Here is an 18,692-nt window from a genome sequence, read left to right as displayed (position 1 = left end):
TAGTTGTTACACAGAACTAATATAATTACTCATTTCCTTTCTGTTACAGTAATTACTTGTTATTTTAACCTTCCCTCTTCCCTAAACTCAAAAAGAACAATGGCAGGCTCAAACAGTGCCAGACACTACTCAAAGTCTTACTTCACCCTTCATATCAGAATTGTAAGTTCCCAAATTAATTAATCTTATTGCAACTCTACTGCTAGCAAATGAAGCACAAAAAGTGTTATCAAAACATACTTCCTCAAATAAAGTTTCATGGGTGTGTTAGTGAACTTCTGAAAGTCACGGAGGGATTTCATTTGTTTCCAAACTTTGATAATGGTCTTAAGCAACATTCTGTCTTTTTCTTGTTCAGCATCACGAAGTCTTCTGGTTTCTCTAGAAATATACATACACAGCACCAAATCAATCAGAATTGTCTAACTTAGTGGAACAGATAAAAAACTTTGGATACCAGAAGCCAAGAGATGTGGGTTTCAATTTGATTGATGGCTCCAGTGGTTTAAATCCAAGGAGCATAAAACTCAGACTTGAAGATGGCAGGATTTGATTTCCTTCTGTACTTCAGTCTCTTGCATTTTGAACAATCTGATTTCAATTAAGTTCATTCTCTAGAGATCTCAAAGTTTTCGGAAATGCTTATTACAGCTGCACGTAATTAAAAATATTTTAAAGTCAATTCATGTAAACAACAGCCCAGGAAACCTACACTGCTGCTAGGGAGTAGTGCTTATTACATGCACACATTACAAAAGATGTTTTAAACTTCATGTGCTTCTAGCTCCAGTAAAAAGGACTTGCAGAGATGAAGTAATGTAGTAATACAAGTTCTCTGAAAGCCCTACAAGGTTCTTAACAGAAACAAAATTAACATGGCCTTTTTTTGTCTCAGTACTGGTATTTCACATTTCCATCCTCTAATCTGTTTGTAAAAGGGCTATTTATTAGCACTTTTAATGACCAATACACACCTCCCATGGAAATGTGCATGCAGCATAAGCACAGGCTGTTTCCAGTACTATCTTTGTAGATAAACATGTGTAGTAAAAATCACGTTATTTAAAAAAAAAGAAAGATTACTACTTGTATTATTACCACACATTACTACTTGTATTATTCAGAGAATGTGGAAGACTGAAGCTGAATTAAGAGATAAGAGAAGAAATACACCACACCTCATTTAAAAGGATAAGCAAATTTAGCCAAAAGAAGTAACAAAGAAATACAGACTTTTCAGAAAGCAATATGAGTAACTTCTCCACTTCATTAGCTAGCAGTTGGAATATTACTATCCATGCAGCTTAACAACCTTTTCTTTTTTGTCTACCAGATAAAGCTAGAAGACGAAACTTAAAGACATGAGGAAAATACAGGTCAGTAATTACACTTATCTAATGTATTGGATTTGGAAGCAGGACCTTTCAGTAGAGAATCACCTCTGCTAAAACACATCACCCACAAGAACCTGAATCACAGAATTGGCAGCATACATTGTCTTCCTCCTTCAGAAAACGAGGACAATAGGACTGAAATTTGCAGAACTTTTCTTTATTCAGACAACATTTCTTCCTCAAACCAATGGAAATCTACAGCTTTGATCTACAGACAGCAAAGTGTATACATCTGTTATGTTATTGGAGGGTGGAGGAAACAATTAGATTATTTTCCACGCTACCTACCATGGTCTCTTCATCTCTACAATTTCTCATGAATGTATTACATTGACCATCAGGGGAATGCAAGGTTAAAAGAGAGACAAGGCAGATCTGATGTTTTTACCAAAATACGTGGTCCAAGTTAGTATTAAACACCCTGACAGCAAAAATTCCTGAGCCTAACTGAGCTTCATATGTGTAACGGTTTCCAACAATAGAGCTGTAGCCAGAAAGAAAAGCTACAGCTTTTCTTTATGATATGAAAAGCCCTAGAACAATACCAGCCAAGCTCATCTAATGTTAATTAGGCACAAGTGATCTCACTGATTTGAGCAGAGTTTCTCCAGATTCGTAATAGCATGACACTAAACTAAAGCACTCAAGACCTAGAAAAACACTTAAGATACCCAGAAAAAATATTTTATCTAATTTGAAAATAACATCAAACAAGCCTCAAAGTTGGTGCCAAAATCCAAGAACCTTGTTCCCACAGTGAATGTCCTCATTACCATTCCCACAGCTTCCCTGGTGAGAGCTCCTGTCTCAGAGGTATTGTATGGTCACTGCACACCTCCTGCTCCCAGTCCTCTAGCAGATGTGTTAAGAAGATACTAAAAAAAGTTACTCTATTTTCAACGGAAGGAAGTCTTTGTCCCTCAGTATAAAATACTACATTATAGACTACTTCATGCTCTGTACTTGAAGAATGAAAACCTGAAGCAGCAATTCCCAGTCTAAGAGGAGTGTGTGGATGTGTAAGTGTAAGCAGATGTAGATTTCAAGGCTGAAAGTAGAATTGTTATTAATTTTTTTAATACTTTGTTATCATGTGACTCACTATATCAGTCTAAAGTTCTGTTTCTTTAAATTAATACATTATTGACTACTTTAAGATAGGTGAAAACTTTCAGATTTTTATTATCTACTAGTTAAAAGGCTGTTCAACATGGATCTCCAAAATAACTTCTTTTGTCATACTGCTTACACTTACAGTTCACCACTATCCATCTGCCAGAAATAATAGAAACTATCACTACCAAGCCAAAAACTGTAATATATTTTTACTAGCCAGCTATTGTCCAAGAACAATAACTGTAATCTTGTAAAACAAAATTCTACCATTTTATTTGTATTAGCCTATTAGCAAAAACAGGGCAAAATATCTAAGAATGGGAAGCGAGTCAAGAATACTTGTGTAATGAGGAAGAGGATGGAAAAAACAAGGGGCTTTGTCTGTTCAAAAAATTATGTTACCCAGCTGAGGTTTACCAAAACTTTATTTTATTTAAATTTTAATTGCACAAAACACACTACTAAATAGTTACTAAGTAATTAATAAAAGGTAATCAAATTAGACCACTTTTGAAACAAAATTTCAGCCTAAACTGTATTTTCTTCATATTTTTTTATGCAACTTATCAGTGAGAACTCTTAAATCCTCAAAATTATTCTAGAGGTATTTACAGCAGAATTTAAAAGTCTAACATGAGTCATATTCTGTATCAACATGTAAAGGAAAAAAGGAATATAGTTTTAAAAAGAAATGATTTAATGGATTCATACCTACCTGACCTCCATTTTGTATTCAGATATGCTCTGTTGTGCCACAGGAACACCATCACCAGCACCTTCTATACTACATTGCACAGCATTCCTCAAAGCATGCAGCTTAAACAAGCAAACAAACAATTAACAGATGGCTTAACGAGGCATACAGTGTAATGTACCTTGACATGAAAGAGCTAGTTACTATATGACAGAAAATTCTGAACTATCTTGATTCTGTAATTATAGGGCTTTGCCATGATTCTTCAACATGAAATTCTAATTAGGATCCTGGATGTATCAGCGAGATTTACAGACCCTGATCACTGTGACAGATCTAATCAAGGAGAAAAGACTGATCTAGGGATTATTCTGAAAGCTCAGGAATCAAAGAGGTGTGTGTGGGGGAAAAGTGAGTCTGAGAAAAAAACCATCTTTCACAAAAGTCTTTTTTGGGACTAGGAAGAGTCACTAAAGGCAATCCTAGAAAATCACAGAATCATAGAATCATTAAGGTTAGAAAATAATTCCAATATCATCGAGTTCAACCTTTGACCAAACACACCCCTTGTCAACTAAACCATAGCACTAAGTACCACATCCAGCCATTTCCTGAACACTTCCAGGGATGGTGACCCCAACACTTCCCTTGGCAGCCCATTCCAACGCTTAACTACCCTTTCAGTGAAGAAATTCTGCCTGATGTCCAGCCTGAACCTCCTCTGGCACAACGTGTGGCTATGTCCTCTTGTCCTGTCACTAGCTACCTGGGAGAAGAGGCTGACACCCACTTGACTACAACCTCCTTTCAGGTAGCTGTAGAGAGTGAGAAGGTCCCCCCTGAGCCTCCTCTTCCCCAAGCTAAATAATCCTTGAAAGGAGGTTGTAGTCAGATGGATATGCTGGTCTCTTCTCTCAAGTAACAAGTGATGGGACAACAGGAAATGTCCTCAAGTTCCAGGGGAGGTGTAGATTGGATGGTAGGAAAAATTTCTTCACTGAGAGGGTTGCCAAGCGCTGGAACAGGCTGCCCAGGGAAGTGGATGAATCACCATCCCTGGAGGGATTTAAAAGATGTGCAGATGTGGCATTTGGGGACATGGTTTTGTGGTAGATTTGGCAGTGGTTGGACTCAATGATCTTAGAGGTCTTTTCCAACCTCACTGATTCTGTGCTTGTGTGGGTTCCTGTAAAGCAGGCATGGAGAAACCAAATGTCTCATTTCACAGAGAACTAAGGCATATCCTTCAAAAATAATGACAGACCAAAGTATATCAAGGAATTATTTTGAGACACCACACGAAATATCTTTCCAACATTAGAATTATAACGTAATGCTTTTTATAAAAATTCAGAAGTATCTCTATACCACCTACTGGCCCTCATATTACACTAATATAAAAATGACCTTGCTTATAATGATGATTTTTCCCTTTTAGTAGCTCTTCAGGGTAGAAAATGATAATCATCTTGAAATTATGGAAATTTGAATTTAATAATTCAAATCTAATATCCATCTAATTTTTAACAGACAAGCATTCTTGTGTGCCCTGATGACATTAGAATTGTACTAACAATGCCTAGTGTTCATGTACAAATTTGCACCAGAGAAGACCACTACCATTACTTCCAATGTACAAATGGAGGAAGAGTGGTGGTATGCAGAGGATAAGCAGCCCAGCCAAGCTCACACAGCAAGTCAGTAATGGAGCCAGGAGCAGAAGAATCTACATTCAGCCTCAGGTTTTGCCATGCCACAAGGGTGACACAGGAAACTACTGTCTTTTGCTGTCTCCCTGCCAGAGCAGCTGTACTGTAATATCTTATCTAGAAAACATTTTGGCTACTCTAAGGAATACTATGTAAATGTTATTATATTCCTTTTACCTCAGAGTTAATTTAAATCCGAAGATCAAAGAAATTCATGATCTTAAAAATGCAATTCTGCACTGAACACACAACAACCTCAGTCAAGTATTTAGGTTTTTTAGCTTCTGACAAATTCAGCTTTTACCTTAAACTGTCACACCATTATCTCAATAAGGTAGGATGACAGACCAGAAATACCTTGTCTGTGAGAAGTTTGGTAAGATTCTTCTGTTTTCTTGCTAAATACTGATCATATAACTGAGCCAGTTTAGCTGCTAACACATGCTCACGGCTAAAGCAGGGATGATGTGTGAATATCAGTCCAGAAATATCAATATCCAATTGAAATAGCCCCTGAAAATCTCCAGGTCCAACAAAATACTGATTGGCAGATGTCATTTTAATTGCCTGAAAGAAAAAAATTAAAAATGGATTTACAAATTCTGACAACACTATCTTTCAAAGAGTTTGTGTCAGAAAATGACCCATTTAGCACTGCCTACATTTAACTACTGAGTCTTAATCTCCTGCTTAATTGATAAGTGGGTGGCACAAAACCACCACAGGTATTCTACACAACAGAATTTTATAGCCCATATGAGGCTGAGATAAGAAGTCATCTGCCTGTACTGAAGGTTTTGCTGAGCAATGAAGACAATGACAGTGAATTAGAAAAAGAAAAAACCACGAGTTCTCTTTTTATCCATTTGTTTCGTATGGCTTTATTTCCTCTCAGAACTGAGCTCTAGGATAAACAGTCCAGCTCTCAGAGAACAGCTCTCCTTGTAGACCATTTGGAATGTGCAGATTAGGAAATATGTTATTTCCTTCCCTATTCTAACACCAGGAACATTCAGACTACTAAAGTCCAATAAAAGCTTTCAGCAACCAAGTCTAAAAAGTTTGCTTTAACCCGCTGCAACCTAAAGACATTCATGGCTTACATCCTCAAGTTACTGAAAGCAGAAGGGAATGAACACTACTTCCAGCCTGACTTCTGCTGCTTCCTTCTTAGAATCCTTCAGAAGAGGTTAATCAGAGATATTCTTCATAAAAAATGAAGTTGTTACTTATGTAGTTGTTTGTTGCAGTCCCTTTCTGAGAATGGGAAAAGGGGGGATTAAGAGGGTAATTTAGGTGTCGCAAAGCTCTTTTACAGGACTGATATAAATGGTCATGAAATACACTTAAGTCCACCTGATCCTCCCACCATCAGTTTCTCACCAAAATGTTTGATTTGATGTAATCTGTCAGAAAAATGACAGCTTTGAATTCCTTATGCTTTAACTATTTCTCTGCCCAGAAAGGACCCCTAAGCTCAGTGTCTTACTTACCACAGTGATTTGGATATTTACATGTCACTGTTCACGTAAACATGGTGTTCTCAAAACATAAGTTCTCTTGGCCTATCTTTACAAGATCTAAGCAGTAAACTTTTCCTGCCCACAGAAACACCCTGCATAGATTAGTGGTGCTGGATGCATCCTGTGACTTGCGTATTTATAACCAGCATCAATTAAAGGGCCACATTTAAATCTTTATCAACAGCAGCAGTCAGAAACACTCGTGTGTCCCAAAAGAGGAATCTACTTTGAAGTCTTAAAAGTCAGTTTTTCCAAGAGGGTAATAAGAGTGCTAACAAGCAGAACAATTAAAGCTTGCTGAATCATTTTAATTGAAACTTATTTTGATTTGTACTGATTGCACATTGCAACTGCTGTTTGCCAGGGTAGGTATGCTGTTATTGAGGGAAAAACAGTAACAAAAAAAACTGCAAACAAAACAAAGCAACCAAACAAGAAAAACAACAAAGAAAAAAACCAACATAAACCCACAACTCCCCAAATATATCTGAATTGATGCTACATAACTCAAAATTATGTTGTTGTCTATATGAGTGAACTGCATGTAAAGACTTATTAAGGAGGAGTTTAACCACTACAAAATAACCATCACGCACACTCTCTTCAATTATTTCTCTTCAGCTGCTGATGACCAGGTCTGTCTATTAGCTCCTACCTAGAGGAGGTTTACAAATACACTAATATAGGAACTACCCTACTCTGTCATGAGAATATCCAAGGGTGCCTCACAGAGACCTTAGTGACTGTCATGGACTGATGCTTTTCTATTTCAACCAGTACTATCAGCTTAACTCTTCATTCTTTGGACTGCATTTTTCCAGAATAAAACAGGTGGAATATACTTGAAAATGTAGAGCACATTTAAAGAACAGTCGTGGAAAAGCAGTCAACAGTCATAGTTCTTAGCACAAAACCCTTCAGGTCACCAGGGTTTCTGGTGCAGAAAAACTGAGATATTGGGTCATATATTTCCACATATATGAAATATGCCTACCTTTCTATACACTGTTTCAAGTTCTGGTGCAATGCCTTCTTCAAGAGAAAATATTGGAGGCCTAGTAGGAGACTGTTTAATTGGATTAGGCAATGCTAAGATTTTGCCATCGTCACCAAACCACTCTTTCCCCTACAAAGAAAAACATAATTTTGTTTTGTTTCTTACTTTTTACACAAATTACTTGCAAAATTATAATTCTTGTGGAAAAAATACAGAATAAAAGATACTATGAACTGTTTGTGCCTGAAATAACCAAAACTTTCCTAAGACATCAAAATGAAATCTTCAAATATAACATAGGTAAGTTTTGAAATCAAAAGACCAAGGAGTTGCTCAAAATTTAGGTATACTGATTTTTTTCCTTCCAACATTCAGTGTTACAGATTTGAAAGGAAAAAAAAATCAACATTTACACCACTTATTTAAATGTTACTTTCTTAAATCACTAAAACTGAAATAATTGTACGTCGTTTTACACAAGACCTAAATGGAAGTTCAGGTAATTCATCAAAGTATCTCTCAAATCATCTAGTCCACTACTTAAACAGCATATATGAAAGTAGATGAGGTACGTATCCTACACACCAGTTGTATTCATGGCTTCACGTGTTGAACATTGTCCTAATTCATCCCTCTGTTCTCATTACCTGGATTCAAATACAGCTTAAACCAGTGCAGCTGCCCAAAGATGGTGCTCTGCTCTCTTATTTCCACACCTGGTTTAAGCTGACCATAGAACCAAATGCTGATGTTGAACCCATGACACAAAACAGAAGACTAACTGGGTTGAAGGTGCCCAGTTGAAAATTTTAGATCCAAATACTCCCAGTCTGATTCAGAAAATTACCTCTGCTAGACCACAAAAAATACACAGAATCATAAAAAAATATAAAGGGCAGCTGCTGCATAGGAGCTTAAATCTGTACTAAACTATAGACACCTTATTGTGTATAGGAGAATATAGCAGGACAAAATATATGCAAGCCGCTTTCCCAAGTGTTTCTGCAAGACATTCTTAAAAATCTGAAAGGATTCTACAACCTTTCCAGATAATTTATACCAATATTTGATTATCCTTACAGTCTGATCAGTGATCTGTTCCCCAGCAGGCAACAAGCAGAACCAGGAAAAGACACCAGTAAGATCCAGTCTTGTGATCTGACAATTGGGTTGCACTAAGAACACACTCCTACCAAAATCTGTATTTCCCGATATCTGATGCTGTTAGACATTTTAAAGATGAAAGCCCCATATTAGTGTTACCATCCACTTATTTAACTATAACAAAATAAATAAAAAAAGACAACTAAGAAAGTAGCAGTGACTTACTTGCTCCTGTCTGAGTATTCTGTTTTCTAAAATATTTTGATTAGACTGTGATACAAAGGGCCTTTCTCCTGTATAAAGACCTTCATCCTCAAGGTACCTAGGCTGCATATTTTCAGGAATCTTCTCAGAAGCAGGCACTAATAAGAAATTAAAGAGAAAAACATGCAAAATATCTTATAACTGTAATTCTAGTTTGTTAATTCTCTAGGAGCCTATGCAGTTCTTAAAATGAATGGCACTGCATGTTAAGCATGCTGTCAGAAATATTTTCCTACACAGGAAATAAAATATAACCAAAACATGTCCTTTTCTTCAAAAATACTGAGCCCATACACACAGTGAAATAATCTTGAAACAGGGAGGGATTATACTGAGGATTACAATAAATTATTCCCTAACTCAGAATACAGTGGATCACACTGGAAGCAGTCAGAAGTAAGTTACAAGACACAAAAAGACAGAGGCACCCAATGCCAAATATTTTGACACTGCACTGCAAGCTGTACCAACACTGTTCTGGTACAGACCACCGAGAGACTTGTTTCTGTTTCTTCCAGTTCAAATATTAAATAGCAAGTGATATTATAAAGCAATTTTTAGGGCTTTGCAGGTCTACGGGAATAAGGCAAAAAGGTCATAGACATGATCAGTGTTGACTGCTTCCAATTCATAAAATCGCATTTTGTGAAAAGGGCCCTTTGAATCACAAAAATCCTTATGTTACTTACATGACTCCTGACAAACTTGCCACACAGAAAAAATTGCAGATGTAGCCAAGCGAATAAACAGTGTAAGTTATAATGCACATTGCATGAGCCACCTTAGTTCCTAAATGTGTGTACCCAGTAACCTGCTGCATATGTTCAACAACGTAACAGCTAAACCCCAGTGGAAGAAGAGCCAGGATCTTGCATTTCCTTATAGGCAGCACTAAGATAATTACCCCAGAGCAACTGATGTGCCCTGAGTACACTTGTGAGTGTACCAGCTGATGACCCACTGAGGTGTGCATGCTTCTAGTTAATCCTTCTGTCAGACCTTTTCAGACTTGACTGGGTGATCAGTGTCACAGAGTCACAATTAAGTATCTCTACTGCCAGACACAGTTGATACAAGAGTTATTCAGCAGATTAAAGAATGCCATGCTATGCAAAATCCAGGAACAAAATGGATAAGCACAATCTTCATACCTGTTAGCATGCTGGGAATGAAGAGAAATTCTTTTTCCCTTTTCAGTTGTTCAGAGTAGTTTTCACATTCAGCAGGTTTCATTACTACAAAATCTTCATCTGTCCGCCCCATGAATAAATCATCATCTTTAATGAGGCGTACGTCTTCATCCTATAGGTTGTGCAAACATCTCTGTTAGTTCATCTGTTTCTTAAGAAAGTTTCTTGAGACAGTATACTTTCAGAATTTTTAAGGAAACAAAAGCTGTCATTTTGTATTAGACTATTAATTCAAGAAGTCTGAATAAAAATATGAACATTTTTTCCTATAGTTCAGACCGTTTCATCCTCCTCTTGTTCATCTTCATGGATTTCTACACATTCCCCTTCTGCCTCATCTTCTTCACTTAATCCATTCCTTTTCCTGGCTCCAGATTTCATATTCTCTCGTCCAGCATCAAAATTGAAGGTAAAGAAATTATATGCTTCCTCCTCAGAAGGAAAATCATTCTGGAACTAAGAAAAGAAAACAAAGATATTTTAATACAGCATTTATAAGAAAATTAGGGCAAGTGAATAATTTTTTCCATTAAGAATACAAAACAGCAGCATGTATAAAAACTTGTCACAGGATAGTAATTATTTTATATCAAAGAGAATTCACCCAAATGCTGCAGCTAACTGAAATTTGTAAATCAAACGTGATACTTTCTCTATTGCTGTACTATAATTTCACTGAATGTTTCTTGCAATGTTTTATTAAAAAGGTTTAATTTTAACATGTTTATCGTTTTAAACATAAACAATTTGTGAATCGGAAATGCCAAAGTTTAAATTCTGGCCATAAGGCAGATATCCAGGTGAATGATATGAAGAGAAACTTCTAATGGCTTTTTGCCTCTGAAGGACCCAGGACCCTTTAGCTTTAGGATGAATCCTCTAACAAAAGAATTAACAGCGTTTTGTTGCTAATAAATACCAACATACTAATCTGCAAAATGCTTTAACTGCCAACTGGCGGCATTCAATAAAAAGGATTTAAACAGAAGAAACATTTTTCCTCCAAACTCCAGTATTTGTGTCCAGATGGATTTAATTGAACTTTTTTTTTAATCAAATGACCTAAAGCCATTCTTACATTTGATGAAGGTTCCCTTTATATACTTCAATTGTTGGCATACACTGTTTGTGAAATTTTAAATTAAATAAAATTCTCTCCAATGCATAAGACTGAATTCTGTCTGCTTCTTGAAACAGAACCATGAAGCCATACAGTGTTTAAATGAAATTAATATGGGTTATTGCAATGAAGGAATTGGTACTTACTGTTGACTTTTGCTTAAGCTTTTTTACAGAATCACGAAATTTTACTTTTGGTGGTAAGTGGGTTTCATCCTCTTGCATCTCCCTAAATTTATCATTATCAGACTGCATAAAAATATATACATAAGTTTTAGTATATATTTACTGAACCATAAAAAATACAAACAATTGAATACAGTTATTACATATTGCATTTTTACAGAAAAAAAATAACAAAAGAGAAACACAGTCACTGTGGTAACAAACTGATTTTATATTTATTTTAAAAGGGTACGTCCAACTATTACTTAATTCCTTTGGGTGAAGAAACAGACTGTAGAGTATCAAGAAATGGTTCATTGCCTAAATAACAACTTACTGTCTTCACTGCTGATGGGATCATTGTTTCTGCACTCCTGAACACAAGCAGCCACGTGCTGATCTCCAAAGGGGGAGAAATGGGGCAACAATGGCAAATCTTTCCCTCTGCAAATGAGGGGCTGGCAGACAGCCTGAGGCAGTAGCAGTGGCAGGGATGCTGCTGGCAGGCACTGCTGCCCAGGGAATTGAATCAAGGAGCTTCTCAGAGAAACTCTGCTGCAGCCAGGAGAACCCTTTTTGGTATTATTCAGAAAAGGTGACATCCATTGCTTGGGTGCTGAAATAAAGACTTGATTATTTGTTTTATTCTCTCTCAAACAACTATTGCTAGGCTACTCTCAAACTGCATGGGGGACATCCCCCTGCCTTTTCAAGAAAGGCAGTAGCATGGTTATCCATTCCCAGTTTTCTGAAGTCATATCTGTCCCTATACACAGATCACTGTAAACGTCACCGGTTCTGAGGTTGCTTCAGCAAGTTCATTTAAGTGCTTCAAAGTGATTTTCACCAAGCTCAGCCAACGTAAACACATCTACCATTCTATCTGTGGCCTGAATTGCTAGATTAAAGGAAGACGCTTCTCAAGCTTACAACTATTTCACCTTAACTTCAAAATAACAATAGCAAAAAGAAAATCTCCAACTCTGTCAATCTGATGGCCACTTGTTTAACAACAAAACAATATCTCAATCGTAAGTAAATAAGTACAGGAAACAAAACCAACACATGGAAGGTTTCAAATATTCTTTATATAAAATTAATAACCAACTCTAATAAGGGTATCACTTCTGCATTTTCCTAATACAAACATATTAAAACAGTACTACATAACTGAAAGCTGTAACAATTACTTACTATAAGATAACTGCCAGAAACCTACCCTCAACCTACATGAAAAGGTAATTCTCCCCAAGACAAGTAATTTAGCCAGGCTAGTTCATATTGTTTGGAATTCCAGATAAAAGCTTTACTGTTACATGCTGTTATTTCCTGGGCATACACATTCTTTGGAATACATTTTCTACAGGCAAGCAATCTCTTTGCGAATTTTGAAGAATATGAGTTCAAATTCTGCGCAGACAGAGCCTTTGTTATTTTTTTAATACAAAAATCATTTTCTAATGTAAAATAGTAACAAGGAAATACAATACAGCACAATGATATAAAGCTAATATCCAGCATTTAGCAATTACACTGTGCAAATTGATATAAATTTGTATGTAAATGTATGTATGTAATACAGTGGTCTTTTCTGTTACAGTAAATTTTAAATACTTCAAGGCATCTAAAGCAGCAGAAGTTATGAACCTTTAAATGACAGAAGTTTCACATGTCAACTACAATGAAAGCAAATTATTACTGTTAAATATGTACATTGAAAGCAATAATCTGAAAGGTTCCTTCCTGTCTACTAATTCAAACAGTAGTATAATTTTGATCAATGAAATTGATCTTCAAGACTGTAGTCTTTGATTTATTTCATGTTTCACACAGCAAGACACAATGCACTTTCTTACCACTTTATCCAGTCTGACTTCTGGGTTTCTTCCTCTGATGCCTTTTAAACGCCTTGGTTGTGGACTGGGGTATTCTTGGGATAAAGTAATTTCAGCTTTTGACTAAGCAAAAAAATGAAAAAAATGCTTAGCTATAACAGAAATAGAATAAGATCAAAGCTACAATAATTCCCAGGAACTCAACAACTTATTCATGTTTGTGTTAGGGATAGAATCTTTTATATATAATCAGCTTAAGTGATTTTACAGACCTAGATATTAATACTCCTTATTAAACTGCATAGTAAACTTACAAAGAAATACACTGATTTAAAAATAGTGTCAGAAATTTTTTGACAAAAAACACAGATGGATCTTCTAATGATTGTATCATTTGAATTATAAAACAATACCTTGTAAGTTATTACAAGCAAATTAAAGATAAACTCTAGAAAAAAAATACAGCAATACAGAAAATTGCTGTACTGATGAACTTAGTATTATTTTGGCATTAGAAATCAAAAAGCAGATATCCGAACTCAGATTCACATAGCACAAAGCAAGGTAAATGAAGTGGGTGGTACTTATAAGACTGAGGTCAACCAAATAGGACTTCTGAAAGATTCTCACCTTTGCTGCTTTTAGTTTCTCTCTCATTCGCTGTCTAACAGAAAGCTCTGCATTGTCTGTCCTTGATGTAGAAGGCACAGGTGGCAACTCTGAAACAGAGAAGACATGGCAACATGTTTAAATTAAGTATTTCCTGAAAGAAATGTATGTTAAATAAAACCATCTATACCATACATAATCCCATGTTCCAACAGAAAGAACCTGTATGAGAAAACGTGAATGAATGAAACATTTTTTGGAATTCAGTCCTTACAGACTATCACTTAAATGCCTTTAACTGTGATGGATCTACCTTTCATTATATACTATAAACCACCTTAAGTAATGCATAGACACACTTCTTTTCTATTAAAAACGCATAAAACAATTTCCTGGCATTTTATACGCTGTTAGTCAGAGCTGTCTCATCTAATTTTGAATGGTGATGTGCTATAAAACCCAAGACAGCATCATCAGGTAACTTCCCATTTCACAGACAAGCTAGTAAGGCCATATTTAAACATATTTAAACAACCTGGGCAGATTCAAGCCCAAGGGTCCTAATGAGATGCTCCCATAAGTGCGGAGGGAGCTGGTCAATGTCACCTGAAGGTTGCCCTCAATTATCTTTAAAAGATCATGGTGATGATCAAGGGCAGTTTCTGAGGATCACTTCTGTCTTCAAGGAGGGAAATCTGGGGAACTACAGGCTGATCAGCCTCACCTTGATGCCCAAAAAGGTGATGGAGCAAATAATCCTAGAAACCATTGCCAAATATGTTAAGACAAAAACTCTGAGTCATCAGCATGGATTTACAAAGAGGATAAACCTCTACCTGACCAATGAGACAATTTTCTATGACAAGATAACTGGATTAGTGGATGAAGAGAAGGCAGTGGATGTTTTTTATCATTGGTTCCTGCAACATTCTTATAGAGAAAGTAATGAAATATGGACCATATATGTAGGTGGACTGAAAACTGGCTGAACTGTGAAGCTCAAAGGGTTGTGTAGTGTCCAGCTAGAGGCCATCACTAGAACTGTACCCCTGGGGTTGTTTTCAAACAAACAAACAAAAAAATTGCACATACCACCCTCCAACCCAAAGAATTCATCAAAACTCTACATCCTTTAGGATCAAGTACTCTCTGCTGATCTTGCGAAACATAAAATTCTGAGTTTTAAATCAGTGCCATATGAGATTTTTTGGTAGGCAGTAAATACCCAGTTTGGACACTGACTTAGGCAATTGTGGTTATGGAAAAGGAGAATTACTGCTTGTTGCAGTCTTTGAATTGCTGCTCCCAAAAAAGCCCAGGCTTTTCCTCCATCATTAAAACTAAATGTGAACACATTTTTGATAACCAAACTTATCAGGGCCTCCTTTTCCTTTGAAGGACTGATGGCATTCCTTCCCCTTATCTTCCATGTATCAAATCCTCCTAGATTAAGATTTCTTCACACAGATTCAGTAAATATTAGTAAGGTGATCCTGTACCCTACTACATTCCCTGATACCTAAATAAAAAGAATGAATAATTATCCACTTGTTTACAGAGAAGCTTCATTCTTGTGGTCAGATACACAAAGAAGTGGACACCTACAACTCATCCTCTCACACAAACACAAATGAAAAACATTTTAAATTTACAATGTAAATGAGATTCTATGTGTAAGCAAATGGCAATACTTCCTCCAGTTTTATGTATTAAACACAAGTATGTTGACTTCTGCATAGTATTTTGAGAAGGTGCCCATCTCCTTCTCTGGGATTGCACTACAACTGTACAAGACTCATGGCTATCCTCTTTATAAAAACTTCCAAAATATTTTTAGTTGAAAAAATAGTTTTATATACTTAATAGCTTGGAAAGTCACCACTTAAGTACTTTTCTTTTTGAAAGATCTAAATAATTTCTCCATTTTTCAAACTAATCCTAGCTACATAATTTTCTCCCCATCTGCACCAACCTCTTGAGTCGTACTGGAGCCCTGGAGTTCACCTGGACATTCTCAGGAGCTTTCTGAAACTTTAACTTCAATTGATACATGTAATATTAACTTTTTAAAGAGTTATAAAGTTCCCTCCTTATACATGGAATTGTCTTTTTTTTTTTTTCTCTTTAACTTTTGTAACTGGTTTTTATTTCCAGGAGGAAATCCATTAGTCCCCATAGAACACACTGGCCCTTTAACTGGAACAACTCTAAGATGACTATCAGGAGGAAACTGCAGCTATTTTTGCACACGTGCTTTGTGGAGGCTTTTTTTTTTCTTTAATTTTTAATCTGGGAACACATAACATTCTAGTTAAATAAGTTTTTCTAGTTATCACCAAGTACAAAATTACATTACCTGTCCGTTCTTTGAGCCAAATACTGATTGTTCTTTGCCCTTATGAAAGAACATTGTTTGCCAAGGTCTTAAGTAAAGGGCGATTTCAGGTTTATAAAAGGCATTAAATTCACGAAAGGGAGATAGAACAGCAAAGGGTAAGGGTTTAGGAGTGGTAATGTCACACAACATATATCACATTATGGCTGATTCAATATTACTCCAAGAACTTTACTGGCAGCAGAAAATACTGTATGTTGAATACACAACTTAAACATTTAAAGGCTACCTACTATGCCAAAGTCAAAGTGCAATCTAATTTCCAGGATAACCTTAGTCTGCTGTCATTTAGAAAAAAACACATTAAGATAAACCCCACTACTTCTGATCCTACTCAGAAACATCAAAAGATTTTGGAGAATCCTTATCTTTCCAAATTACTCAATTTACTGCCTGTATTTGTAAAAAAGAAACATTCATTTTATTTGGAAACTTTCAAAAGAATGAACAAGGCCCAAAGCTCACTAGCACGAGACATGGAAAAGCAAGGATCCCATAACCACCTCCTTTCCAAGAGGAATAGTAGAGACAGAAATAAGCAAGTACTCAATAGAGACACTAAGAGACAACGCACAGAAAAACCTATTTGCATTTTGTCTTTTCTAGCAAGGAATGCAGAATGAGTAAGAACTGAGTAAGAATTACTGACAAAACAGAGGACAAGATGTAGATAAATATTTATCAGATTGAGCTAATTAAAAAACATCAAAGTAGAGTATCCAATAATGAACTGGCTGCAGCAAAGCCAGAACTGTCAGTGATTCCAAGAAATGATGGAGAACAGACAAGTCCCAAAGTCCCAGGCAAGTCTCTTTTTTAAGGAAGAGCAAGATGCAGAAGCATAAACAATTCAGTCTAAATTCAACCCTACAAAAAATACTCAGTCTATTTGTAAATACTTAAAAGACGGTAAAATAATAAGCAACAGAAGGCCTAGATTAGCCAGGATTAAAACCTATCAAGACAATTTAATGTTCTTCAACGACTATTCTACTCATTCTTGTGAATATCAGAAAAAGCATACATCTCAACTTTTGAGCCTGCTGTCTAGAAAGTAGGAAATATTTTGATGAAATGACAGGGTGGATGAGAGGAAGAGGGTACATACTAGTCATTGGCAAATCACAAGTAAAGAGATAAGCAAGTAACAGTTAATAAATCCAAACCCCCTACTGAGCAGGAATTTTCAGGATCTGCCTCAATCTAATGCCTTTAGAACATTTATTAATGGTTTGAATGGTGGAGTAATGTTTATCTATGTATAAAACATGCAGGCAAGAACTCTCAGAAGTCACATTTGCTCAAAGATAGCATTTGAAAAGTTTTGGGAATTGAGAAAAAACTTCAACAACTTCTACAAGTTCAGGCCCACAAACGATTCTGGTACACAAAAGGCTCTATCTGCTGGAGATGGAAATGATCGATTTTAATTGTAATATGAAAGGTGACTACAGACTGGAAAAACTTTTAAACTTTTGGGGTATTCTAGCACTGGAACTGAGTCCCTTAAGCAGTTATGGAATCTTCACTAGTGTGGGCTTTTAAGTTAAAAAACAAACAAACAATGACAACAACAAAAACCAACTCTCAAAGAAAACCAATCTACCAAAAAAACCCCCACCAAAACCAAGTATCAAGATTTAGATAAAATTACTTAAAGGCAGAAGTTGGTCTAAAGTTACCTTTTGATTTCCCTCTTGTGATTTTTTCTACCATTGCAATCTGTTCAGTTAGCATGCAAAAACATATTCTATTTAATTGCAGCAAACGCTTTGTTTCAATTTCATTCTAATAAATGAAAACTAGAAAGCAACAGATTAGAATCTGCTTTAGATCTTCCAACATACTTGAAAATTGTCTGTAAACATTTCCAGACAAGCCAGGTTAAAATGAACAGCATAAACATGCAAAATTAGGGCAGAAACCATCTGCTGCTATTTTAAGCACCTTTTAAAGCATCAGAATTCATGCTCTGTATGCAGAATTCCTTATTGATTAATCAGTTCCTTGATATAACAGGGTAATTATCTTTCCTATACATAATGAAAAACATTTTAAGGCTTTGGTAGTTGCAGTAAAATTAATTCAATGCATTGATTAATGTGGGATCCTGTAGTTCCTTGAAAAAAGGACCACATGAAAAAAATGTGTTTGTTATTTTATTTCTCTGGACACACACTTTCGTTCTGCTTATGTGAATGGGCTCTACAGCCAACTAATTTGTGCTTAACTTCAAAGGATATTTTTGAAGTGAAAGAATTAAAACTAATATCCATAGGAGCATCACTTTGCAGGACTACAATTACAAGCCTGTATCAAAAAAATTCACACCATGTTTTACACTGGAAGGGTCATTATCCTGCTCCATATGGCTCCGTATTTTACTTCTGGCAGGTTAATAAGTGTGCTGGATAGTCAAACTGAAACAAGGCCCAAATAAGAACTTGAAAATGCCACCTAGTAAGTGTTCTCCTTTGACTTCTCCTGCACTCAGAGCAGCTCAAACCCACTGGATCTCTGTGTGGCTTCAAAGCTCTGCACCGATGTAGACCCAGAACTGCTGCAAGTACCTCGACAG

General features: G+C 36.1%; 1 protein-coding gene across 4 annotated transcripts in view; it reads right to left on the bottom strand.

The window, feature by feature from the left end:
• CC2D2A (coiled-coil and C2 domain containing 2A) overlaps nucleotides 1-18,692 on the bottom strand; it is a 54,593-nt gene that overhangs the window by 33,071 nt on the left and 2,830 nt on the right. For 3 of the 4 annotated variants that reach the window (XM_027686474.1, XM_027686471.1, XM_027686473.1), the window contains exons 2-11: nucleotides 13,741-13,829; nucleotides 13,132-13,233; nucleotides 11,258-11,359; nucleotides 10,271-10,447; nucleotides 9,953-10,103; nucleotides 8,763-8,899; nucleotides 7,431-7,562; nucleotides 5,271-5,480; nucleotides 3,226-3,326; nucleotides 241-381 (exon numbers count right to left, since the gene is read on the bottom strand). In XM_027686474.1, the coding sequence (XP_027542275.1) occupies nucleotides 241-381; nucleotides 3,226-3,326; nucleotides 5,271-5,480; nucleotides 7,431-7,562; nucleotides 8,763-8,899; nucleotides 9,953-10,103; nucleotides 10,271-10,447; nucleotides 11,258-11,359; nucleotides 13,132-13,233; nucleotides 13,741-13,829 (1,342 nt within the window). The remainder of the gene's footprint in view (nucleotides 1-240; nucleotides 382-3,225; nucleotides 3,327-5,270; nucleotides 5,481-7,430; nucleotides 7,563-8,762; nucleotides 8,900-9,952; nucleotides 10,104-10,270; nucleotides 10,448-11,257; nucleotides 11,360-13,131; nucleotides 13,234-13,740; nucleotides 13,830-18,692) is intronic. The other variant, XM_027686472.1, reaches the window with a different exon arrangement.

The sequence above is a fragment of the Neopelma chrysocephalum genome, unplaced genomic scaffold (assembly GCF_003984885.1).
Source record: "Neopelma chrysocephalum unplaced genomic scaffold, ASM398488v2 Primary Assembly neopelma1_71, whole genome shotgun sequence".
Lineage (NCBI taxonomy): Eukaryota > Metazoa > Chordata > Aves > Passeriformes > Pipridae > Neopelma > Neopelma chrysocephalum.
Note: the sequence above shows the minus strand (reverse complement) of the source record. Positions and strands in the feature narration are given on the sequence as shown.